Source organism: Denticeps clupeoides, chromosome 3 (assembly GCF_900700375.1).
Source record: "Denticeps clupeoides chromosome 3, fDenClu1.1, whole genome shotgun sequence".
Classification (NCBI taxonomy): domain Eukaryota; kingdom Metazoa; phylum Chordata; class Actinopteri; order Clupeiformes; family Denticipitidae; genus Denticeps; species Denticeps clupeoides.
The window spans coordinates 26,017,479-26,044,086 of record NC_041709.1 but is presented as its reverse complement, the minus strand read 5'-3'; the positions used below and the strand labels follow the sequence as shown (position 1 = coordinate 26,044,086).

The following is a 26,608-nucleotide window of genomic DNA, read 5'->3' as shown; positions in this document are numbered from 1 at the left end:
CCGTCAGCAGGGAGGGAATTGACCAATAGCAAGTGACGGAGTCCGTGACAGACAGCTGCGCAAACCAATGCGCGAGAGGAGTGGGCGGTACACACCAAGACGACTAAAATCAAACAATGAAGAAAAGGCCGTTCCCCCGCTACTCCACTGGAATGTGCGCGGAGCTCAGGGTGTTGGGCGCTGGCCTTTCTCTGGGCCTTTCCTAACGAAAAAAGTACAGGGATTGGACTGCTGAGGACTGGGGTAAAGTCATTTTCTCTGATGAAGCACCTTTTATATTGCTTGGTGCATATGGAAAAATGATTGTCTGGAGAAGAAAAGGTGACGCCACCATCAGTCCTGTCTCATGCCAACAGTAAAGCATCCTGAGACCATTCATGTGTGGGGCTGCTTCTCATTCTCAAGGGAGTGGGCTCTCTCACAATTTTGCCTAAAAACAGAGCCATGAATAATGAATGGTACCAAAACATCCTCCCACAGCAACTTCTCAGTTTGGTGAAGAACAACGCCCAGGATTTAATTGAGAACTTGGTCAATCCTCAAGGGGTGGGTGGACAAACCCACAAATTCTGACAAACTCCAAGCACTGATTATGAAGGAATGGGTCGCCATCAGTCAGGATTTGGCCCAGAAGTTGATTGACAGGGCGAAATGTAGAGGTCTGGGAAAAAAGTCCAACACTGAAAATATTGACTCTTGGTGTAATTGTCAATAAAATTAATTTAAAAGGCTTGTAAACCAGTATTTGTGTCATTCTCAAAACCTTGGCCACATCTGTAGAATAAAATGGTGAAAAGAGCGATGTTGTTTCTAACTGAATGCCTTTTGGTGATCAGCCAAGAAAAAGACATTTCACTACAGAGGTTATTAGAGCGTTGTTACTACTTGAGAAATTGGCTTGCAGGGATAGCTAAGGCCAAGTTGTGTAGAACATTTTCATGCACAGAGGTGCTATGTAGAGTCAGTAAAAAGTCCAAGCAAAAACAACGAAATACATACAAAACAGAACAAAATACAAATAAATGGTAATGCAGAAAAGTGCAGAACAACATACAAATAAATACAAAAATGCAGAACAGCATACAAATAAATGGTAATACAAAAGACAAACAGATACTAATCAATCTCACTACTAAGAAATATCATTATGAAAAGTGTGACTGTGAATCAACCCCTAAATTAATGAAATAATAGGAAACTTACGTATACTAATTACGTATTTAGAATGACTATCTCCACATTTTTGAGACACTACACCATGCCTTTAGGAAAAATGGATCATTTAGAGATACTATTCTAAATTTCCTATTGTTTTAAGACACTAAGTCATTGTTTCAAGAAAGTGACTCCTGAATTTGACTTAGATCTATATTTCATGCTGTTGGCAGTGATGGGCTTAAATATTCCTTTAAAACTAATTATAAAAAGAACCAATGTTTACATGAACAAATGTTAGCAGCATTTGTTTAAATTTTATTCATAATTCTGATTAACATACATTATTTGGATTCTTTGGGAAAGAGTAGGATGAATTACTGGTAAAGGACTCTTGCTGACACGTTTTCTGTAATACGATCTGATTGTAACGTGTGGTGTTCTTGCTGCATCATGTGCCCTGGTGCTTGAGACGTGTTCAGGCAACTGGGGCGTGGCACCTTCTCAGTAGTAAGCCTACACTGCCGTGTTACATTCCCATTTTGCTAATGGTTTCTGTCTGGTGTGACAGGCAAAACATTGACTGTATAACAGTTTTTTTAATTCATAAGCTTACGGCTTATGGGTCAACTTTATGCATATGGTTCAATCCCAAACAACCAAGAGGACCAACAATTTCTTGGACTATTCTCTGTACTCCGCTCTATTCTATTCAGTGGGCACTCTTTCTTGCTGACATGCAGAATGGCACAGATGAGCGTAAAATGTTCAAGCTTCAAGTTTCAAGAGCTTCAAGATTGGTTTATTGTCAGTACAACCATATACACAGTAAACATTTCTGTACAATGAACAGGAAAAACAGGACATAACTGGACAACATCATGTAGGATGCTTGTAAGTGGATATGTTGGATATTTCAAACAGGACACAAGACACAATTACAAACATGTACAAAAAGTGCAGAAATGTGAAACATGAATAGAGATTTGCAAAATGGTCAGTATGTTATCAAGTGCATAAGGCTGGAAGTGTATTGTTGAGTTTATCAGTTTTTTGGTGATGGCAGTGCATTGAGTGCATTGAGAGCTCTGACTGCTTGGGGGAAGAAGCTCTATAGAAGAAGAAGCTCACCCCATTCTTGTGTCAGGACTGCATGTGTGAGTGTCATGAAGCATCAGGTGGATATGAACTTGGTTTTCAGTGCCTTAGCATTCACACAATAGGGCAATGTTAAACATTTCAGCACACCTTACCCAGAGCAGCAAAGAAGCGGCAGAAAATCAAGAGTGTAGGAATGCTGAGCAAAAATGGAAATAAGATTGCTTACAAGTTTTGCCCCACCAAATTTTTCAGTGTTTGACCAATATGATCCGGTCTCTGTCATATGTAGAGCAACTTATTTTTAAAATGAAACCCTCGGGTTCCCCTTTATTCTTCCTCGCCTTTTAAAAGAGGCATTCATTAACAGTAGCCTCAAAGGGTTCAAATCATATCTGTGTGATAGAAGCCTCTGCGTCCCTATTAAGGACTCCTTCAATGGCGCTTCCATGGGGGGCCACAGGGCTCCATTCTGGGTCCACTTTTATTCCCATTTGTACTTACATCCTCTTGGAACTATTTTTTGAAAACACAGTGTTTCTTTTCATTTATGTGCAGATGACTGTCATGTATACTTTCCCCTTAAGTGTAACAACCTCCCCTCAACTGTCTGACTGATGTCAAGAGGTGGATTGCCTTAAAATTCCTGGACCTGAATGAGACTAAGACAGAATGTATGCTTTTTCATAGTGGTGACCCCCGTATTGACCTCACTTCCTTAGCCCCTTGTCAAAAATCATTGATTTCAAACCTAGGTATTAAAGTGGACTGAACTCTGAAAATGGATGCACAGATTAACAATATTGTAAAATCTTGCTATTTTCAGATGAGGCGCCTGACCAAACTGAAATCTGGAAACAATGATTCACGTTTTCATTACATCCCGCCTTGTCTTCTGTAATTCATTGTTTTTTGGGATCAGCCAGACATCTCTAGCTAGTACAAAATGCAACTGCACATTTTCTCACTGGTACAAACAGGCAAGATCACATAACCCCGATCTTAGCCTCACTACACTGTCTCCCTGTCTGTTTTAGAGTCAGTTTAAATTTTTTTTTATAAATCACTGAATGGCCCAGCTCCAGCCTGTTGGTCAGACCTATTCCATTCTTACATTCCATCCCGTTCTCTCAAGTCTTCATACCAGAGGCCATTGTCTGTTTCTAGGTCACATTACAAGCTCAGAGGTGATAGGGTGTTTGCAGTGGCCACCTACTAATCAGTGTCAGACAGGCTCCGTCCATCACTGTGTTTAAATCTGGTTTAAAAACTCACTTTTACCCCCTGCCTTTTAACCCAGTGTGAGGTGGTTCTTATACGGTGTTCTTAGCCTAGGGTGGTAGTAGCCTAGTGAGTAACACACTCGCTTATGAACCAGAAGACCCAGGTTCAAATCTTACTACCATTGTGTCCCTGAGCAAGAAACCCTAAATTGCTCCCTGTAAGTCACATTGGATAAGGGTGTCTGATAAATGCTGTAAATGTAAATGTTCTTATGCAGTGTTTTATGTGTTTTTTATGTTGTCTAAAATATTCTCAGTCTTTTTCAACCCCTTGTTTAATTCAAATTGATGCATGTTTCTCTTATTTTATTTTCTGTTTTCTTTTTATTCGTAATTTTTAAATGAACTTTTTGTGTTCCTTTGTTGTGTTAAAGAACTTTATAAATAAATATGGTATGGTATGGTAAACATGACAGATGATGATATTTCAGAGGTTATATATAAGACGTAGCTTGTGGGACATGTTAAGCTTGGTTGTGGGTGTGGTGCATGAGAGATGTCAATTGTGCACAATATACAAACAAAAGTCCAATTATGCACCAACAAAAAGGGCTGAGTGGGTAGTTATTTCCTCCTATCCAACACACAAATAGCTAGTCTTCTGTAAATCCTGAAGACAGACATAGTGAACATGGCCCCTCTTTTACAGGACCATGAAAATCAGGCCCAGGTAGTCAGTTACATTTCCTTAAATATGCTAACGTAAATTTTGTGAACATATTGAATTTTGGGATTTAACAGCCCCCAAAATGTAATGAAAATATTTTATATTGCATCATTATTAAATTGTTCTTATATTCATGTAAGCTAATGCCTCATTGCCACAAATGTATACCCATAAAATAAGGAATTAACTCTTTATGCACTTCACTGCCATTACTCTGACCCTGGAGGAGGAGCACCGGGATTCGGAAGTGGATTAGGCCTGGATTACGACTGTGTGGTAATCAGGATGACAACTCAGATCCACTGCATCCTGATGGTGTCTGCTGGGTTGGATCAAATGAAATAATGCCTGTGGATTTTGAAATACTGGTAGGTGATGGCAATTATAAATACATAAGAAGACCACATGTCATTAGTTTGTGATCAGTTGCAGTTCTGTTACTTCAGAATGCCTGCTGGTATAAAACCTCTCTCCACACAGGGGTCATCAGAACCGGAACAGAATCTAAGACAAAACCATACATAAATACCAATGGAGGAACACGTCAATGCACTTCTGGTGTGAGGGATTGCTTTACTGGACAGCAATGGATCCTGTGGATTTGCATAAGTTTAATGTCTCCCTCAATGGAGTCATTTCGTACCAGTATGGCATTTATGATGGACCCCTGTATCACGAGTACAAGCCGCCCCCGCGGGACCTCATCCAGTTACCAAGGGCAATTCTGTACTTGCTGATGGCAGCAGTGGTTGTTGTCGCAGTCGCTTATGCTATAGTTGGTCATCTCATCAAGGACTTGATCCTCGACATCCTGGGTAAGAAAATTCAACATTCTGCAATGTTTTATTGTATCATGGAAATGTATACAAATAAAATTTCTTTGATGGTGACAGCATTTTGATAATATCCCAGTATATATTATATTTTTACCACATAAAAATAAATAAATAAAAAAGGTATGGTACTTTAAACACATCTATTTTTTTTGGTAAAAAGTACTGTGTTGACCTCAATAGAAAATGCTTTTAATAATTAAAATCTGAAAAAGTAATGTAAAATACTTTTTGAGGCAAAAAATAAGTATGTAAAATGTATTATAATAACAACAAATCAATACAAATGAAAACAGAGACTGAGAAGTTGAATGAAAAAGAAATGAAGTAACTAATGACAAATGATCAATTCATTAATTAATCAAATTAAGTCATTAATTTAAATGAATTGTAAAAATTGGTAAAAAAAAACAATCATAAAAGGCAATTTATGTTTTACTAGTTATGAAAAAATCATGCTTAATTATGTTGCATTATTACAAATTCTCTGGTTTATTTTGATACAACTGATGTCTCACTGCAGACTGTGTTCTGGGCCCAGTTGAAGACAGCTGTAAAGCAGGACGTGACTCCAATGCCAGCCCAGCACACATGCCTCCCATTCTCACCCACTCCCACCCCAATGCGTTCCACGTGTGGGACCAGGATGATGTGGTAATCCCTCTCTCATCCTCCGAGGAGAGCCCTCAGGCCAGCCCTCTGATGGCTGTCATCCCATACATCCCTCACTTTTTCCCATCATCTCACAGCGTGACCAACAGCCCATCCTTCACCCAGTCACATTCGCATCATGGAGATAAGTACGTCTACCCATGACTGGTGACCCAGACTTCAGATGGCACAATAACTGATCTGCGCCAGGGGTCAGAGTGGGTTCAGCATTTGTCCAGCCGAATCAGAGCAACATATTCAAATTCCATTGGAGTTCATCTAATCTTTAACGTTAGTGTGTATGGGATATAGTGTGTGAATCCCTTCATCTCGGAAAAGCCTTGAGGACTGCACCTTGCATGAGTGGACTTTCCTCTTCAGATGCCTTCACACAGTTATCTAAATAAGTGCCACGGACTGGACTAAAGGACCTATCTCAAGGTACCTGAAATATCTTGTCCCTGGATACACCTTGACAAGCAGCCAAAGCTGATTGAGAGCAGATGTCTGTTACAGAACAAGATGAGGCTGGTAGTGCCACCAGCGAGCATACTGGGAATTTAAATGAGTGAAACAGGAACATTATCAATATGCTGCTATACAGTAGTGATGTGTCAGTGTGTATAGGTTAAAAAAAGTATTGTATTCCTAATATATGACCAATGCAGAATCAAGAGACCTCACAAGGCATACAACAATCCCCTGTGTAGGCTATCCTATAAACCTTGGGGTAATATAACATATTGCAATGTAATATGTTATGTTACCTCATGGTAATCAAAGCACTATGAACAGAAATGGCTTCTACAGACAATATCTTAAAAACATGCTAAAAAAGGATGGATATATATCACTGGTGAAAACAAACGCAATGCAGCCATAATGTATATGGCTGACCTGGCCCAGGTCCGACAGAAATCAGCCTAAGCCCGGCTCAAACCAGACAGAATCTGACCAAGCCCGACCCAACTCAACAAGTTAGAGTTTTTAAGAGCCTGGCTTTCTTTGTGTAAGCTACGAGCACAGGACTTGGGGGAAGGGGAATGAGTGCGTTTAAAACATAATTTACTGGGCTTACCTCCTCAGCATCAATTTTAGCATCTCTCTCGTGATAATTAAAATGCATCACCTGTGGCCAAGATTTGCAAATCAAATAAACATTTCAATAAAAAAATTACATGCAACAAAACAAACATACATCATGTAAAAGTCTTTTACCAATCACCGAAACAAATTTACAAGCAGCCAGTCATATGGAAAGGATAGGTTCTACAGAGCGGAAGTTTATTTGCTGACCACTCATTTACTGTGCGGGCTCGACCCGACCCGACTAAAATTATAAAAATTGACTTGACCCAAGATTTACAGCTAATTTTAGCATAGACAACAGTAACGCTGAATTGGTGATATTGTGATCTCATTGTAATTGTGAGTAACATAGGTCAGTTTTATGGCAAGATTGACATTTACCTTGGGTCAAAATGAAACAGTGGAACCAATGTTAGTTGGAAAGTAAAATAATACAGTCTGCAACGTTGTCCTCAAATTGTTTTGATATTTCAGTGAAATTAATAGTTTTAGCAATCACCACATTGAGCATTATTTAGCAAATTACAGAATTTTATAAAAAGAAACTGGGCCGAAAGGGAAACATCATGGGCAGGTTGTCTGAGGTAATCGTCTTACCTGCCAAGAATTATAGAGAAGACTTCCTCCTCTAAGGCAATTACATATGATCTTCTTTGTTAGTCTGGATAACCACCTGTTCCAGATATCTCCCATAATGCCTGACGATGGACTGAGCCACTACATTATCTAGATGCCCTCATTCCATGTCAACTCACTCAGTTGAAATCATGACACTCCAGTTGCGTATTCATCAATAACATAAATGATTTGCAACATGTAGTTTTACAATGTAATTTTTCCAATATGTTTATTTCTTTAATTCTGTGTAATACTTAAAAAGAAATGGTGCTAGTCATGCAGTCCTGATGAATTTCTGTGAACTTTTCAGTAATAACTAATTAATAATCCAGAGCAGGTTTTGGGAGTCATGCTGACGATGCTCTTTTGCCTGGGTGCAACTCAGGTCATTTCTAGGATTACGGGGATAAGAGGAAGGCTCTTGTCGTAATCTGTACAGTCGTGCCCCTTTGATGGGATTTGACACATGGCAAAAGTACGGGACAGAACAGGCAGAGGTGTGATGCTGTAAGTCACAAGCATGCATTTCCTCTAAAACTAGGAAACATATCAAAATAGAGAGCCAAAACTACTTAATAGTAGTGTAGTCAAAGGATTTGAAGCATCTTTAAATTTTTGTCACACAGGACCGTTTCATATGTAGCTAGAAATGTGAATGTTTTTTTTTCCTCCATTGTTTTCATGTTCAGTTTATAAAGGGAACATAATAAAAAATACTAGCAGAAGTGTTACACTAATAAGTCATTTCTCAATATAAATATTGATTTGATACTACTCAACTAGTCCAAAATTCCACCAATGAGATAAACAATGAGATAAACAGGCTTTTTGCTGCATTCCAGAATAGCAGGACATTGAAAGGATCCCACTTGGAGTGTACTAGGTACAACCTCAAAGGCAAACAAAGTTAAACTCAAAAAGAATATGGATGAGCGTGATAAGTTAATCTTTGCTTTGTTTTTGAAGATGCACTGGCTGTGACCAGTACAACCTTATCACAAACAAATACACAACAGATGTCTAGAATGACCAATAAAATACAGAGAAAGATCATTTAGTCTGTTAGTTGATGTTCTAGCATTCGCCGTGTCAGGCTGCTGTTAGGGAAGATCAATTAACCCTGATGCGCTGACATTGATTGTTAACATAGTGAACTTTTCCTAGTCAGAGGTCTGGACTAATTTAGGACTTCCTAGTTTTCTGGAAAGCAACAGTTACTGTTGCTTGTTCTGTACTTTGATTGAAGCCTATTTATTCACATAATATTTATTGACCAAATTATTTGTCAAATAAATAATGATTCAGTTGTTCAAGGCAGTGACGTGAAACCCTGTTTCTATATGAGCGCACATTCATTCATCTCAAACACAACTGGACCAGGATGAGGTTTCATGGGGGTTTCAAGTCCAAAACACAATTGAGATCAAAGAAGACATGAAAACTGATATTAGCATGTATGCTAAGGGATGACTGGGTGCACAACAACATATATCCTTTGACCAAGCAGTATATAGTCGCCATATTATTTTAAATTACATTTTAATGGAAGTGCACAGTTCATTCACTGCTTCCGCCCAATGGATAGAAGCAGCGGAAACGGAACAATTAACTGCTTTAAAGTGCCTGCTGCAATCTTGCGAACCACAGAAAAATCTGTATCAAAAGTAGGGAACTTCACATCGCTCCTGGTAACGTGAGGACTACCCTAATTGGAAACAAGGCCAATGACAAAGTGCTGGAAACAAGAACATGTTGCTGTTTGGCACAGTGTACAACAGTTACGCAGGTTTTCAAGAAATAAAAACCACTAAGTCACAGTGAACATTAAGTGAAACCAGCTTAAAGTCAGGTAAACATGGGGGGATTCATAAAGTCAGCACTTTAATATGCTTTAAACATATCTTACAAAATGTTAAAATATATTTTCTTAAAATACCTAAAAACTAAATCTAAAAGAAGTGATATGATCCCAATCACTACACTGTAAAAATGCAATATAAAAAAAAAAAAAAAAATCTAGACTGAATCAGGTCTGTGGAGATCAGAGTCTCTTTTGGGGAGGACCACTTTATACAGAGATGACCCCTTGGCCTCGAGGAAAGTGATGGTCATTTGCTTCTTGGTGATTTCAATATGGGCGAAGCCGCCCATGGTGGAGGCCTTGCCGGTGAAAAACTTGAGGGAGCCTTTGGGAATGTGGTTTCGGTGTCTTGTGTCCGGGTCCATAAAGTTTCCAGCCCCGCTAACCACATAGCCAATACCAGACTCAGTCAGATACTGAAAGAGAAAAACAACCTGATCTTAGGCAATGCTGTAATTCTATTAAGATGTGATTTTGTAATCCTTATAGAATATTCACTCGTTTTGAACTTAAAACCTGCATAAAGGAAACTTTACTTTTCATTAATTGCATTTAACATTTTAACAGCAATTCTTCAGTCAGTCATGTACAACTGCAGCCTTATTTATATTTAAATAACATTTTAATGCTTTTCTTGAATTAACATGTTGCTAATCGAGGTACACATCCAATTTTTATTCTCAGTCAGTGACTGCTCCTTAACCTCCAGTAGTCACCATTAATAGCTACATGCTAATGGTTCCAACGTAAAAATTATGCTAATTGAAATAGAAGAGCAGATTACCATATAGGTGTATAGGTGCTCTGTACTACTAAACAAGACCAAAAGATCGAGAACCAGCATTTTTCCAGCACATGTTTGAAGCCCTCGTGATGACCCTCCCCACACACAGATCCACTGGCATTCACCTGCAGGTTGTGGTCATGGCCGCAGAGATACACGTTGGCCTTGTACTTCTGCAGAAGGGGACGCACATACTTGACCAGGCAGTGGGTAGGGCCATGCTCAGATATAGACCACACTGGGTAGTGGCCGGCCACAAGAAGAAAGTCAGCCTTGGAGCGAGCCATGCGGTCCTTTAGCCACTCCAACTGCCGGTTGGCCAGGGCAGCATTGAGGGGCCCACGGGGCTGCTGGTCTGAGAAGTCGTCAGAGTTGCCGCAGAGCATTACGGTGTCCAGCATCAGGATGGTCAATTTACTGTCGGTCTGGGGGATGCGGGCATTCAGCTCGTAGTAGTAATATGGGAAATTCCTGTGAGAGAACCAGTGATTTGAGCAACTCCTGCTTGAGCACGATGTGACCAGATTATCCAATCAGATGTACTGGCTGCTCACCATCTCTTGGACACCTGACTGTACTGGATCTGTGCCAGGACGTTCCCTGCATGGTCATGATTTCCAGCAATAACGTACCATGGTATGTTGAGCGAGTTAGCAGTGTACACGCTCTCAAAGGTCTCCTACAGGGCATACACAAACACAAAGATGTTAAGATGAAAAGAGAGGGGTGGAGGCCTAGCAGGTAAGGAAGCAGACTGGCAACCAAAAGTACCAAACCGCCAAGATGCAACTGAGGTATGCTTAAGCAAGGTACGGTCCCCACACACACCACTCCCTGGGCACTGTTCATGAGTTAAATGCAGTTTACCAAAACGACATCCACCCACCTGAAACCGGGGATCTTGCAAACTCGTCACACCTTTATAGTAGAAGTTGTCACCAAGGGCGAGAATAAAGTCAGCGCCCATCTGTTCAGCAACTCTAGCCATTTCCTTGGCAGTGGCAGTCTCAATTGATGTGGTGTAGGGCTTATATGGGACACCACCCCAGTCCCCCACCACCAAGAACCGGACTGATGACCTGTTACCTACAGAGAAACCAGAGCCTTAGTGAGGGTAATACCTGGAGTCCAATACTTATGCACTTAGTGTACAATACACAAACATTACTTTATAAGCACACCATGTATTATGGAGTGAGGATTAAGGTTTCACAAGTTCTTAGTACAGAACATCATCAGAAAGGTGGCCAGCCTCACTTACTGTCTTTGCCTCCTAGGTCAATGAATGAGGATGGTTGGCAGGAGACGATGGGAAGAAGCCATACAATCAGCATAACTAGCGAATGTGGCATCTGTTCAGAAAGCACAAAACCCCAAGTAAACACTTAAAGTTCAAAGAGGAACTCTGTGGACAAAGCATAACTCTGCAACAACAAAAAAATTGGGGAACTAGGAACCACAACATCAAACTGGTCCAACTTGGAGATTTCCCTTCACCACAAGCATGCTGCCGACACAGTAGCCAGCATTTCCCTCACCATTCCCATTCCTCTCCACATCTAACCTCCTCCTGTGCCCAAACCTGCTTGCCAACCCCTTTAAAAGCTACTCACGCTAATGTCTCATCCACCACACCTGTAGCAGTCAGCTGACCTCAGTGAGGAGCAGAGATGCAATCGCATGGGTGAAGAGTTGGTGTGAAATACGAGGAAGAACCAGTCACCCACACAGCAAGCAATGAAACAGAAGTTTCTGTTTTTATGCCATTGGACCTCAAAAACAAATTCATTCTCAGATCGAAATTCAGCAGTACATCACTTTACCAATAAGGAGAAGTGGTACAAAAGCCCAATTATAATAAAAAAAAATATGACCATATTGTTGTTTTAGTCATTATATTTCAATAAAGCCCCAGTAACAACACTTCTGGCAAGATGCACAGGAACATACTCGGTATAAAATACATGGTTATAGAGCAATAAGAATATTCTAAATATTTCACCCTGCACCCACCTTGACTGGATAGTTTTCCAGATGTTCCAAACCTTTCCCACTGTCCCAGTCCTATTCCTTCCTCCACTGAACTGAATTTATATCAGTTCTGCTGATGTGTGTGTGTGTGTGTGTGTGTGTCAGAGCACGAGGGTTCCATGTGGACTGAGTGAGTTCTCACTGACTCAGTATATCTGTGGTGGAACATATCTCTGGGTTCATGTGACAGATAGAGCCAAAAAAGTTAAGAGATAGATTTTTCTTGAGGAACAGACAATGACAAAGCACGCACACACGCACACACACACACACACACATTCCAATAACTTGTGTGTGTGTATATATATATATATATATATATAAGTTATTGGAATGTGTGTGCGTGTGTATATATATATATATATATACACACACACACACACACACAATTATGTATGTATAAAATATATATAAAAGTTGTAATGACACACACACCCACATACATATACATATATATATATATATATATATATACACACACATACATATATTAAAATAAAAAAACAAGTGTTCAACGCTTTCACCAAATCCATGGTGATCAGTTCTACTCTAAATCTGTATTGGGTACTATCTCAGTAGATAAGAAAATAAAGACTCTTTGCTCATAGAGATAAACAGACAGTCAGAATGACAGAAAGTCTATAAACCTTGTTTGAACAGAACCCAACAGCCCAATAAGAGCCTTCATCAACTTTATCATTATAGCTTACCCAAACTAAAACGCTCATTCTTCAAACCGAAAATGTTCAGTTTTGAAAAATTGAACTGTAACTTTGGCATGTGCAAGGTCAAGTACAACATGTAGTAATGCAGATTTAGTTTATGGTCATTTGTTTTCATAATTTAATTCCATAAGGTATACCTTACATGCTGATTATGTCTGAAAAGCGTTATTATTAGCATTGAAGCCTTAATTAATCAAAAGCTTTCAAAATTCAATTTCTAAGTCAATACTTGTTACTTTCTTATTTAAATGACCTTTTTCACTACATCATACTTTTTTAGATGCACTAATCTGATTTCCATACGTAAAAAATACTGTCTAAATCTTCATGTAATGAATTTGTAACAATGAACACAGACAATATGAAAATAGAAATAGTTTTATTTTTACAAACCTCTTAAAACATTGACAAAAGCAGAAAGAGGTGAAGGTGGTCAAGCCATTCAGCTACATTCATAATAAACTGAAGACCACAGCACAGGTTAAACAAGTAAAAAAAAAAAAAAAAAAAAAAAAAATTCAAATTTAAGAGATTCTTGTAAATAAGCTCCACCTCTTCTTTAAAACAACAAAAAAAACAAAACAAAAAAAAAAGTTGGTGAACACAACAACTTAACTCACTTTTAATGAAACTTAAAAAATGATGTCTGTGATACACACACACTGCAACTTCCTCTTTAACAGGAAATGCTGGCGAGTCAATTGTTACCGTTAAATTCCAGTTTATAAACATCATCTGACGGTGAGGTGGAAAAGACACAGTGGCGATGCCATTCTGGGATTGAGAATCCTGCATGGGCTGCCTTAACAACTGAAACCTCAAAAAATTATTTTATTACAAAACTGAGACAAAAAAGCGTCCGGTGGCACGTGCCAACCTGCCTGACTACTTGTAGGTGTAGTTCATGCCGGCGGAATAGCCTCCAATGTTGGGGTAGGCCGACTGGCTGTATCCGGTATACGTTTGGTCTCCAGGGGCCACGTAGCTTATTTGGCTGCTGTAGGCTGTAAAGATTTGGTGTAGGGAGGGGGTTAAGAGATGGAAGAAAGGATTAATGGCTGCTCAGTCACTCTTTGTATTGTTTAACTGATCCCAGGCTGGACAATCAGGAGAAGACAACAATCTGCACTACCCATTTGATGTGACAATTTCCTATCAAATTAATAAATCAAGCCTCTTTACCCCTATTCCAGGGTACAAATACCATAAACAATAGAGTAGAGGTTCTAAATCCATACATCTGAATTCATCACTCTACGGGGACACCTATTGGTCACTTTTTTTTGTATTCATTTTTGTACTCCTACTTAGTGGCCATGGGAGAGACCAATATATTATACTATACATAATATGGTTTTCAATTGGCAATTTCAGGCAGTTAATAGAAAATAAATACACTAACAAGAGGAAAAAGAAAATGCACTAAATGGGTGCTAAATGTGCTAATGGGTGTATTAACATTGTATTGACTTTTAACAGTTAAATCTATGCATGCAGGCTGCATTCTAATTTGCAATAAGTTGCCAGTATGAACTCATTAATAATATTAAAATGTTACCATGTGCATCTGTTTCTAAAATACTCCTAATTAAAAGATCATAAATTCTGGGAGCTTTAATGTTTTGAACCCGGTTGTGGGGTTACCGAATGGCCTCACCTCCGTACGCGTAGTTGGTTGCACTGGGGGCAGGTCCCGGGAAGCCATAGCCGTAGTCGGGGCCCACCACTGGTGCTGGGTTGCTGCTGCTGCTATTGTTGGTTTTTTTGAACTGGGAGTAGGACTGGCTGTACTGATTGTAGTAGCCCTGATCAGTGGGAGGGACCGCCTGGTAGGAGGAGGTCAACATGCCGGCCTGGCCGTCGGACTCCAAAGTCCCGGTGCTGGCTGACCCAGCCAAACTGGAGTAGAACGAGTCCAAACCTGAGCTGCCGATCTCAGACGTGGAACTGGGTGCAACGGTCCCAGTCACGCTGGTTACGTCTGCAGCTCCGGAGATGGTGGTTGTAGTGCCTAGGCAGAGAGATCCAGTACCGCCTCATTTTACTCTCAAAGTAAATGCTCAAAAAAAAAAAAAAAAAACTCAAGCATATACTTACTGAAAGTGGTACTGTATGGCAAACTAGGGCCATAACCATAGGTTCCGATTCCCCCAACTATAACATTCACACACACAGAAACCGGTGTAAGGTGACAGGACTCGCACAGAGCCAGAATACGTATGATTTCTGATGAATAAAATCACCTGCTGTCGCACCATTACTGTTATTCAGGCCTCGGCCCCGCCCTCGGCCCCAGCCCCGCCCTTGAGCACCACCTTGTGGTGGAGCAAACCCAGCACTGAACTACAAAACACAACATACACAGTTACACCCAATGATCCAAAAAGTACAACATTGACATCTGATTTAAGATGGAATGCACTGAACCTGTTCTCTTATTTATGAGATGTGTGATTTTGGTCATGTGGGTGTGGTAACTTTGTAAGTGTAATACAAACATCAAACATAATAAATATCCAAACAACACAATGACTGTTGATGAGTCACTGAACACTAAAATTAGATGCAGTCTAAAAAGTAAAGAGCATGCTTTAAAAATTGATGGCCGTTTGTCCACCTAGTGGCAATTTCTCATGACAGTTTTTTTTTTTTTGCTTCTATATCGGTCTTATTGGTCCCCTAATACTGTCTCTGAAGTCTCTTTCTGAAATTCAGCCGTGGTGCAGAATTACAGCCAATCTGATCTAGTCCCACTATATGATTTTCCCAGGATGCACTGTTCAGGTGTCTGTAGCTTTAAATGCTAGTGAGAAGGAGAGGGGTGGGAAGAGAGTGGCCTATAAAAGACCACAATAATTGGCACAGACAGGAAGTAGTGTCTGTGTTTCTTCCAGAAAAAAATTAATTAACCCACTGGTTCCCCTTATGATGACATAAGGAGACAAATTTCAGATCAGACCGACTGAGCTGCCGCTCTCTGAATGGTGGAGCAGAATGACCAAAGCTCTCTTTACACATATTGGCATTTCTAGCCACTGCAGGACCATAGACAGGCTAGGGGGACTCGTATTAATGTTAAATAATCTCAGTGACAATAAGAGACATTTCATGTCAAGGGTTAAGGGTTCATGTTCTATATAAAAAAACGATTAGGCTCACTAACAGTAATTAGAACAATTTACATTGATTTGCAATCAATGCATGAATACAGGCTATACCCAGTTATTTAGAAATTGTTCAGATCATGTCTTACGATCAGTAGAACTAAGTACATACTAAAGATGGGAGACGTTTCTTCCGGAGTGGAGCGTTCTGTTCCAGAACCTGCTCCAGGGCAGCTAGGGCGGCATTGGCTTTCGCCAGTTTTTTGCTAGTCCCTGTGCCCTGATATTTCTGTCCATCGACCTCCACCTGAGAGGAAAGACATTAAAGAAATGAAAAGCTGTTAGCGCCTGGTTAAGTAAAGCCAGCTTCCCGGTGAAGGGTGAGAAGTAAGGTCAGACCTCGATAACGAAGCTCTTCACGTGGCTGCTGCCGCTCTCAGAAACTAGATCGTACTTCAGGCCTCGCCGAAGTTCGTTGAGCTCCATCACTGGGTTCTTGCCATGCTTGGTGAGAATGGGCCCAGCCTGCATCATACCCTGTAACCGACTCAGACGGAATTAGAGTTTCAAAGACCTGGAGCAGCATTTCCTGAATCCTTTGCTAAGTCTCTGAACACGAAATTAATTTTTCAATATATTCTTTAAACGATTCATTAAATTAAGTCAAAATTTCAATCACGTGCGTTTTCTTCTGATTGTCCTAACTAACAACCCTTATTGGTGGGGAGTAATTATTTCTGATACTCAGGACATGGTTTTATAAACAGTTTGAAATTGGATTCTGCCAGTTAAAACACTGTAGCCCACCTCAGACCCATCTTCCAGGGTTGCTGCCAACTGGTTGCTTTGGTCGTCAGCGTCTTCGCCAGCAGCAGAGTCTTTTGGAGGTGCTGCTTTTGTCTGTGGACCCACTTTAACACCCAAGGCTTGGAGAGCCTTCAAAAGCAAGACCAGAATTCATGTCAAAGTCTCAAATGGAAGCGCCTTACATCTGCCCCGAATCACATGCTAGTTTCTTAAAGTTTACATTCATTTCTGAACCCTTCAGGCCTTTGGACTATATGGCTTCAAAAAAAATGAGAACATTAAGGAGACTAGGGGTGTGTATTGGGAAGGATCTCACGATACGATACGTATCACGGTACATGGTTCACGATACGATTATATCGTGATATATTGTGAGACTGTACATATTGCGATATTATGAAGTTCACTGAAAATGTAAAAACAAAGCTGATACACAAGATGCTGTGTACAATCTGTGAGGATCACATTACATTAATAATTCATCCAAAACAACAGTTTAGAAATGAATTATGGAATTATGGATTAAATTCATAATCCATAATTGCTGTTATCAACCCTCAAGAAGATACTGAAGTATAATTTTTTTTTTTTTTGAGGGGGGGGTGAATTATAAACAAGAACAATTTATCAACTGTGTGTTTTTTTACAGGGGGTGGCTGAGAAGAAAAAACTCTACTTATGTCAGAAGTCTCAATAATTCATATGTGTGTTTTTTGTGTTTTTTTATCTACTCTACTCACTTTCTGGGCCACCTGAAGCTTGGCTAAGCGCTTGGACGGCCCAGAGGCCTCGTACGTCTTGCCGTCAATTTCCACGGCCATGGTGAACACAGGCATGTGCACAGGGCCGGTCTGAGAGACCAGCCGGTAGAGAAGGCCCGGCTTCATCTTGTTCAGCTTCAGCAGGATGATCGACTGCTGTGGCAGCCCCTTGTCCTCAGAGTCCACTGCAAAAAAAAAAAAAAAAAAAAAAAAAAAGAAGAAGAAATAAAAACAGTGAAGTGGTGAAGACCCCTGTCCAACACAACAGCTGGCTTTATAGTTTTCTGAGAAATGGGTGTGGCATGATAGCGTTCCTAATGCATACTTTTCTTTGGAATCTTCTGAAGTTTCTTTTTCTTGCTGGGGCTACTGTCTTCCTCCTCATCTTCCATGGGCCTTTTCTGTGGAGGGGCGGGCATCGGATAACGTCCTACAACAGGACAAACGTGAACCATTTCAACAGAAAATGTGTTAACATTTATAGGATGGATGAAAAATAAGAAAAAATAATAAAATGCACACGCAGTGAAGGGTTCATCCCACCTGCACCAGGGTCTCTCCCTTTAGGAAAACGTTCCAATCCAAGCACTTTGTAGAACTGCGAGAAGGCAGTCAGCCTTAAAGCTTTCTGTCAGGGAACACACACAGAAGTGGAAAAAACAGAACACACATGGTGATGAGAGGATAATTCTGTCTAAAATCTGCAAAACACAAAAAAAAAAAAAAAAAAAAAAAAAAAAAAAAAAAGTGCATCACTCTGACCTAGAACGATGCCAACATGTACCTGGGCGCTCATTGTGACGTCCTCCCGCTGCTGGGGTGTCAAATACCCCATCGCATCAACGGGGACCCGCTCACATGGGTCTAAGACACCAGGGCCGTCTTGAAGAGAAGGATTTATTAGCAGATTTAACTAAATTGAACATTTTCAACATGCATGACATCACAGAATCCATGGAGGCTCCTTTAGGGATCAACTAAGGACTGAGAACAATAAGACTTATAAATAAGACAATACAATTAGACTGTCAATTCTCTTCTTTATTTTTTATTCAAGAGAAATTAATGAACAAAATCAAACTGTTGATAAGTTGCTGAAATGCTTGAGATGCTGACTGGTGAAATGTAGAACGTTCATTGAAAGTTGGTACCACAGCGGGGTCCCTGCTGTCCTGATTGGCTGAGAGGACTGACCGCATTTTACATAATCACCAGTCTAACGCATCCCCAGGAAAATGGCAAAATGAACTCTGGTCATACGTATATGAAGGGTGAAATCACCCACCTTGCAGTAAAATTCCTGACGCGATGCATTCAAAGACTCTCCGCAGAGCTTCACTTGGGCCAAGTGGACGGTCACAGGTTCCAATTGCTTTTTCACAAAGCAGCTCGAGGGCCTTGGGAGGACGTTTATGCATGAAAATAATTCATAAGAAGAAATAAAATGAACTACAATCAACAAATGGTATAATGAAGCCTTCCTGTCACTTTCCATAAACACTTAGACCTGTTACGCAGGTTCACGACTGCCGGAGCCCATACCTGGACCCTGGGTACAGGGCAGGGAGCAAACTTACTCGCCATTCACTCATACCTACAGAAAACTTACTCGCCAATTCACCTGCAAATCGGGAGGAATCGGGAGAACCCAGAGGAAACCTGCATCATCACGGGGAGAGCATGTAAACTCAGCACACACAAGGTCTGAGTCGGGATTGAAATGCACAACCTTGCAGGTGTGAGGCCACATCGCCAACCGACGCCCACCCCTACGCCTGAATCAATAAAAACTAATATGTTCACCTGACAGGTTGGTGCACTTTTGAATTCTCTTATTTAAAAATGTAACCCTTAAAACCGTAATCCAACAGTCTACAAAATGCTCAGACAGAATCATTCACATGCAAGTAAAAATGATTATGCCGTTGGCAGAGATGGTCAAAATCACAGGGTCCAAATAGCACTGATACCAAGTGCTAGATTAACGGGCCAGTGGCAAAAGAAGCAGGAAGTGCATGAGTGCGAACTGGTTTCGACGCTCACCCATCCTTTCAGAGGAGACCAGGCTGGGACACAGGTGCAGAGGTCCCTCAGGATACGGATGACAATGACACAGGACTTCAGTCCAGTAGCCCGGGCCTGGGAATCAAGCAAAAGGTGGCCTGAGTGAGCCAACACAGTCTCAGAGACACGGCATAAATCAGGTAGGGCCGTCTTTCTCCTGCTACTGTTAAATGCCATGTTTTTGTTTTTTTTTGGAGGGGGGGTGATAAAATTCTCAGATGGGGGGTGGGGGGGTTTATTAGACAAAACAGGTGACCTTACTGGCAAATGTGTATCAGTTTGCTTTGGAGAGTTTTTTTTTCTTTTCTAAATATAGGGGATGTGAGGTTAAACATTTACCACTGCTTTTGAAAATCGCCAGATAGAATACGCGCTGCACACATATCCACAGTTTGCATTAGGAAATTTAAAGTTGCATGAAACATAAAACTAGGGCGAATGGCTAAATGGAAATTTAGCATGCAGTTGCATGATTAGTGCTTCTAGAAACCGGCCGCTGAAGTAACTCCTCAGGAACTAATTTCCTCAGACTAAGCCAGACATCCAAGTGGATCATGTTTGGGGGGAAAAAAAAAATTCACACAATAAACTGTATGTGGTATTGGGTTAGTAAGATTAGGGCAGATGTGTGTAGCAAGACTAAAGAAACAGCCGAAACTTTATTATTATGAATAATGCCTTTTTCAGATTGAACTAAATAGCTAAACCCTATCATTGGCGATAGTTTATTAGTATTGTGGTTGCGGTCTGACGGATGGTTGCAGGGCAAAGTTCAGCCGATGCTAAAGTTCCTCAACGTAGCCATGGCAGAATGGCAAACATTTTCTGAGCTATTTTAGCAAATGCCTCAAATATCACATCCCTTATTTTGAAGTTTTTACATCGTGGCCATATTTTAAGGAGACGAAAACCCTGGCATTTTAGTTAATCTAAGGAATGTGCATCCTGTCTGAAGAAAATAATAAATAACCATATCCAACATAAATGTTTTAGGAATGGTCTATTACATTTCAGCAATCCTGACGTTTGTGACCCTATTTGCACACGTAACATCAATGCTGACTGGTTGTTGTCTTGCTTGTAACAACACATCAGATAAATTGGCTGGAGCTTCAAAAGTTTTAATATTTTGTAAGTTTTTGTTGCGCACAACGAAAATTGATGGACCCGTAACGCTGAGAAGGTAAATACGGGAAAATATATTGTGATCATTTGTTTCACCATTTGGCCCAGCCCTAAACCGAACATATATTAATAAGCAAGCACCAGCAACCATTTTTTCCCTCATTAACACCACAGGTCCAAGTCTCCTTATACAGAGCTCAACATCAACGACTACACTGGAAACTTTTTAGGGTTTATATACACATTTGCCACACACCTGCGATGCACTAAGAAAGAGAGTTTTGTAAAAGGAAATGGTCGGGTGCAAACCTGGAACCACTTGGCGTGACGCAGAGACGCCAAGGCAGCCAGGCATTTCTGCCTGTCCAGAGCGTCCGGCGGATCGATGACCGATTGAGTTTCTATCGGCGAGTGGAATAAGAAGAAAAAGGCACAGTTTGACCAAGGGGGGGTTGTGTCATCCGGCCAGGGAGAAGAGGCAGTCTTCCCGAGCCAGGGGCAAAGGAGGGGGTCTCCATGGCAAGAGGACACTATGTGGACCCCTTGCAACACAAGCCTGTGGTGGGACGGTGAAAGCATCCTCTAAAAGACAGTGTTGGTGTATACAGTAGTACGATAACCATGGTGACAAAGTGCATCTAAGCAAAGCCCCTCCCCTCTGCCCCCTTACGGGGATGTGCTGCTTCTCCCCTTTCCGAGACAAACAGCATCCAGTTGGTCAAAGGTCCAGCGACCCTAAAAGTGGACACACTAGAAGGTTTGGTAGAAAGAAATAAATTACTCAACAGTACAACGAGTGGATCAGAGCTATCAGGGTCTCTACTGCAGCAAACGCTCTAGAGCTACAAGTGCAATAGTGCAAAAAAATATATATAATTTAGTCCCCAAATAACCAGAGGGGAAAAAAATAATAAACTAAACTAAAAAAAACAATTAATCATTTGCAAATTTGCTGCAATACAAACCATCCAACAAATTAAATAAGGTTATATATAAATGATAAGAAATATACACTGCACACGTGTGCACGAACTGTAGGAAACTAAACGCAAAATTATTCATCTGAGAACGGCAGGACAAACAGAAACGAACAAAAACATAATTTTCAGAGGCTGATGCCACCCAGGCAAGTAATAGATGTTTTCATTGACTGAAGCCAGTGAGGTCTTCTCATGGAGAAATACCTCCAGTTGTTTTTAAGTCTGCATCCTGTCGGACTGTGGGCGACGTCACATGGATCGTGAGGGTCAGGGCCGGCTCTGTTACTCTCTTCACCACGATGGAGGCTTCCTCAGACCATGGAGTGATGGTGTACTCGTCATTCGCAATGCACTGTAAGGAGAAGAAAGCAAAAATTGGCAACAGATATGCAACAGCGGAGTATAAATGAAATTAAAGACTGGGTTGATACCTGGCACATTAAATTTTATTTCTTTTTCATTTACAGCATTTATCTGGTTCATAGTCAAGTATCTACCCACTAAAGTAAAGTGACTGTCATTTTAAAACATTGCAGCACAGTGATGCTGGGGGAGTGTGTGTGACTCCAGGGGACATGCTTTTTTTTTTTTTTTTTAGCTCAGTAAAGTTAAGAGTGAGTTCTGTATTCAACAGACATTAATACATTTCGCTGGATTTTCTCTTACTCATTAAACAGAAACCTAGAAATCTCCACTTTCACAAAGCCTGTGAAGCTGTTTTCATTTGATCACCAACAGCGGAGAGACCGTACAGAGATCTGCGAGTACCTAACAACGTACGTATCAACTAAAGGTCAACATTTCCAAATTAAACACTAAGTATCGTAAAACAACTCTTTACTCACTCCAAGGGGTTACAGATTTTGAAATGCTATTCTAATTGAATAACCTGATAAACAGTGTTTATCAGGTTATGGAATGGAATGATCCCCGCCCACCTCTGCCTCTGGTGGGCTTACAGTGAAGTTTAACTCAACCTCAGCCAATCATCAGCACTTATGCGCTTGTCTCGCCCCTCCCTTCGGTTTTGCCGCTGTTGTTGCTGATCAGATGAAAACAACTTAACTTAATTGCGCCGCATGTTATTGTCAGTAATGATAACACCATTGCAATGATGGAACCAGTAATTGCCGGTTATTTTTTTACAGTAACTCCATTATTCCAATCACAGCCGCCTACCACATCCAGGTTACGACGTTCAGGGTTTATCTGACTTCCAAATAAAAAAGTAAAATAAAACCTTCAGTTCTATTGACAGCTTCCCGGTGACCATCATGAGCAGGGAACTCGTCGGCGTGTCTCGGCAGAGCAGCACCAGCTCCAGGACCAGATCATCCCTGAGCAGCAGGCCTTTGGCCACCAACCCCACCCTCATCACTCCGCGTAAGGTGCAAGAAGGAGGCCTGCAGGAAAAGAGAAGACAGATTTAGCGATCAGGCCTTGGCTCCAGTCTGCCGCTAGCCCCGCCTTTCTCCTCCGCCCACTCACCTTTCAGCTGAGCGAAGAAAATCCTGCTCGTTCATCCAGTCAGAAACCACCTTGAGGCCACACTCAACCTGGCCCACCATGGCCTGGACAGCCTCCAGATCCTCAGCGCTGGGATACACAGAGTTGTGCTTGGTCATCACAAGGCGGTCGGACATGGCAAACAGACGACTGGGCGGGGTTGGCTCCTGAAAGAGAGATGGGAGGAGTTCCCCAACTTTAATTATGTGACACTAATCTCACCATCATCCTCCGGCACTGCTGAATGTGTTGTGAAGAAATCAAAGGTGCGAGTCAAAAAAACACAGCTCAACTCAGCATGGTACTTAAATGCAATTTAATATTGTATAGGTACATACTACAATGGACACTCCTCCAATTTAAAAAAATTGATTTGTCCCATCCCTCATTGGGTTGGTCGCCAATATTTTCAAGGGGTGACCAGGACCAAAAAAAGAAACACATTTAAATTGCCCCAGGGGGGACTGTCCCTGTAACTACTGATTGTACAGCATTTATCAGATGCCCTTATCCAGAGTGACTTACAATCAGTAGTTACAGGGACAGTATCCCCCGGGGCAACTTAGGGTTAAGTGTCTTGCTCAGGGACACAATGTAAGTGGTGTTTGAACCTGGGTATTCTGGTTCATAGGCGAGTGTGTTACCCACTAGGCTACTACTACGCCATAACCAAGTAAACAAACTCAATTCTTTGAGCAGACTTTTTATTCTGGGCTAATCACTGCAGTGAAATCCTTCCTCCAGACTTCCTTCAGTCTGGGGAAGGTAAGCCCTCCCCTGTGTGACTCCTCTGCAGTCTGGACAGCCATGTGAGTGTCATAGTCCTCGCTGTAAATGTGTGTAAGAGTACCTCTGGAAAACAGAAATCATGAGCTGTATTTATATATGTATTAAAAAAAAAAAAAGACTAGAGATCGGGTAGAAATGTTTTGCCTTTAAGCGTATGACATTTCATTTCATGCATGCTTGCTTGCTTATATAATTTGCTTACACAAGCATTATTATTTTACAGGCTGCTTGGGTATTTAGCCAAACTTACATCAGCATTTATAATGCACTCAATATGTATGTTCTTCTGCACATAGAGGAGGTTGACATAGCAAAAAATATCAATACTTTTTCTTTTTTTTAACAGTGAAAAATCTGTGGCTTTCTTTCACAATTTTTACATTAACTTGGAAGGGGTGGGGTGTCGTATTCTACCCGAACCCAGAATTTTTTATATTCAACCAAGGCATGCCCCTATTCAGCCTCAACACATGACAGGCTTTATTACTATTTTTCCCCTCTGGGGACGTAGTCACGGCAGCCGCCTTGACTCGGGGAACCCTTTGAAGATCACTTGAAATTAAATTCCTGATTGGTTCAGTGCGCAACAGTTTGGGTTTTGGTGGGTGGGTTTCAGTCACGTGGGCAGAGAGTAAAAACACGTGGGCAGAGAGTAAAAACAGAATATGTCTTTTGAGGAAAGGGCTGCAGAGAGTCTATTGTACGGATTTAGACCCAGTGTCTAGATAGTGATACAGACAATTAACTTATACATATGTTGGACGTGACCCGCATCTGATGAAGATCAGTGAGTGTTGTTTGAAGATCAGTAACTTTGACCGCTGCATGCCCTGACGCACTTTCAAACTTTGTTTACTCTGCTGCACGTCCCCTCGGACTGACAGAGGATCGTCTGGCCACGCCCTGCCCATTCGGCTGCATTCGCGTTCACCCCACAAAGCGTCACCAACACTCCAGCCTCTTGCTCGCTGACATTCTCCAGCCAACCAAGCATGTCTGCGCATGCGTCTCCCCGCATCAACCCTCAAAGTAACTGATGGTGCAGAGTCTGGGTTTGCAAAATCGCAATTTCGTTATATTGTTTAGCCCTAAGTTGCACACAGCATGCTTCCATGCAGCAACTCTATTAAGTCCCAACAACAATAAAACAGTCAGCTCATTCTGATCATCATGACCATCGCAATTAGCAGAATGGTCCTAAATAGCATTCTCTATGTAACAGAGGATGGGATCGGGGTGAAGTGCGTACCGCTTCTGGTGGGGCAAGGTGCTGGTCCTCACACTCCCTTAAGGATGCAATGTAGTCATTGTACTTCCTGAGTTCGTCTTCGTAACAGATACAGTCATACCAATAGCGCAGGTCCTCATATCTACAAGAACACAACAGAAACGGGGAGTTACTTTTGAAACCCCACCAGCGAGCTGTGGGTGCCGTGGATGATCTGCTCTACCTGTTGAAGTCATGCGGGTGAAGGCGGTGGCCTTCCTGGATGACACCGTCCCAGTAGAGAAGCTCCTCATAGGCCGCATGCTCGTCCCAGATTGGTGGCGGCTGGGTCTGCATGGTACAACCTCTCCTCCAGGAACTCACTCTGTTGCTGAACTTAAAGAGAAATCGGGGGTCACGAGGTGCAAATGAAATAATTCACAACGCCATGCATTTTTACTATAACTGAACTATGGGCAATGACAAAGCTTTTCCTAAAATTAATATAGTCACATTCAGGATGAAAAGAATGTATTAAAGGTGAAACCAAATCAAAACATGGCAGTCGGCACAATAGCAAACCTTAGTAAGAAAAGAGCATTTGGCGAAGCAATCTTACAAAAAAAGTAAAAGTACAGATTTTGTTTATTATTATAACCAAGCCGTAATTTCAGCATCAAAAACCACACATAAAAGCCCCTGTAAAGTACTTAACTTCAGCAACCACTTACTGTCACAGTTAAACAGCCATTGTTTGCCGAAACTATCCAAAGCAGCTTTCTATTCCAAAGTTTACCGTTACATTAAACATACAGTAATTCCTGTACAAAATGATCGCCTGGCTTACTGCTGACATACAGCCTGCTAAATCTTCTGTACATAAAGACAAGCAAAGTTCAAGATGATCCATGCCAAACGAGACTATCACCTCTTAACTACACACGATTACAAACCAAGGATTATAATATTTGAGTGCTGGTGGATATATGGATGGGTGCAGCGGTCTCACAGCTCTTGCCGTTTGAACCTGTTCGCATTTTAGACCCGCAGAGCCCCTGGGTGTTCACACTGTTTTTTCAACTGGGGGGGTAGAGCCGGTGTTCTATCCCGGCCCTCCACTAACAGGCTACAGTACGCGCGATCTAAAGCCACTGGCAGCAACAGCAGACGCGCCCGACACTCCGGCAGCCGACGCCCGCCTTCCTTACGAAACCCAGCAGCCCAGGAGTCGCGTTACCTGCTAGTTAGCAACGAGCTAATTCGGCTAGCGCCGGGACGCGTTGTGGGCGCGTTCGTTTCGCTCTCGCCCCGGGCGATGCTGCGCACGCCGAGCTAACTCGGTACGGCGTAAAGACGGGGGGCGATGCGGCAACGGGGTTTTAGAAACGCCGGAAAGAGGCTGCTGCAGCGGCTCCACTCACCGCTGTCTAAGCCGTGACCACGTGGGATGCGCGACTCTTCCTCGGTGGT

General features: G+C 41.6%; 2 protein-coding genes across 5 annotated transcripts; both read right to left on the bottom strand.

Annotated features, from left to right (window-relative positions):
• Positions 1-8,916: 8,916 nt before the first annotated feature.
• Positions 8,917-12,205, bottom strand: acp5a (acid phosphatase 5a, tartrate resistant). The gene is made up of 6 exons (XM_028974888.1): positions 12,053-12,205; positions 11,301-11,391; positions 10,926-11,125; positions 10,594-10,718; positions 10,165-10,510; positions 8,917-9,671 (listed from the first exon to the last, which is right to left on the bottom strand). The coding sequence occupies exons 2-6, from the start codon at positions 11,389-11,391 to the stop codon at positions 9,411-9,413; spliced, it is 1,023 nt and encodes a 340-aa protein (XP_028830721.1). The 5' UTR covers positions 12,053-12,205; the 3' UTR covers positions 8,917-9,410.
• A 1,154-nt stretch (positions 12,206-13,359) lies between these two features.
• ilf3a (interleukin enhancer binding factor 3a) lies at positions 13,360-26,608 on the bottom strand. Of its 4 annotated transcripts, none has more exons than XM_028973867.1 (20): positions 26,560-26,608; positions 25,383-25,529; positions 25,181-25,301; positions 23,125-23,309; positions 22,877-23,039; positions 21,841-21,988; positions 20,966-21,057; positions 19,511-19,606; positions 18,753-18,864; positions 18,252-18,349; positions 18,011-18,095; positions 17,793-17,897; positions 17,447-17,652; positions 16,707-16,835; positions 16,299-16,436; positions 16,072-16,206; positions 15,039-15,138; positions 14,893-14,949; positions 14,453-14,806; positions 13,360-13,799 (listed from the first exon to the last, which is right to left on the bottom strand). In XM_028973867.1, the coding sequence occupies exons 2-20, from the start codon at positions 25,493-25,495 to the stop codon at positions 13,681-13,683; spliced, it is 2,556 nt and encodes an 851-aa protein (XP_028829700.1). In that variant the 5' UTR covers positions 25,496-25,529; positions 26,560-26,608; the 3' UTR covers positions 13,360-13,680. The 4 variants fall into 4 exon arrangements, with proteins under 4 accessions (XP_028829700.1, XP_028829699.1, XP_028829698.1 ...); XM_028973866.1 differs by having other exon boundaries at positions 25,383-25,534; positions 26,560-26,604; XM_028973865.1 differs by having other exon boundaries at positions 25,383-25,534; positions 26,376-26,577.

Coding starts and splice junctions, on each gene's coding strand:
- ilf3a (XM_028973867.1), bottom strand. CDS start 25,495: ATGCAGACCCAGCCGCCACCAATCTGGGACGAGCATGCGGCCTATGAG. Junction 18,350..18,752: donor GTCAGGAATTTTACTGCAAG/GTGGGTGATTTC, acceptor CTTCTCTTCAAG/ACGGCCCTGGTGTCTTAGAC. Junction 17,898..18,010: donor AGGGAGAGACCCTGGTGCAG/GTGGGATGAACC, acceptor GTCCTGTTGTAG/GACGTTATCCGATGCCCGCC.
- acp5a (XM_028974888.1), bottom strand. CDS start 11,391: ATGCCACATTCGCTAGTTATGCTGATTGTATGGCTTCTTCCCATCGTC. Junction 11,126..11,300: donor TGACCTAGGAGGCAAAGACA/GTAAGTGAGGCT, acceptor GTTTCTCTGTAG/GTAACAGGTCATCAGTCCGG. Junction 10,719..10,925: donor TGCAAGATCCCCGGTTTCAG/GTGGGTGGATGT, acceptor TATGCCCTGTAG/GAGACCTTTGAGAGCGTGTA.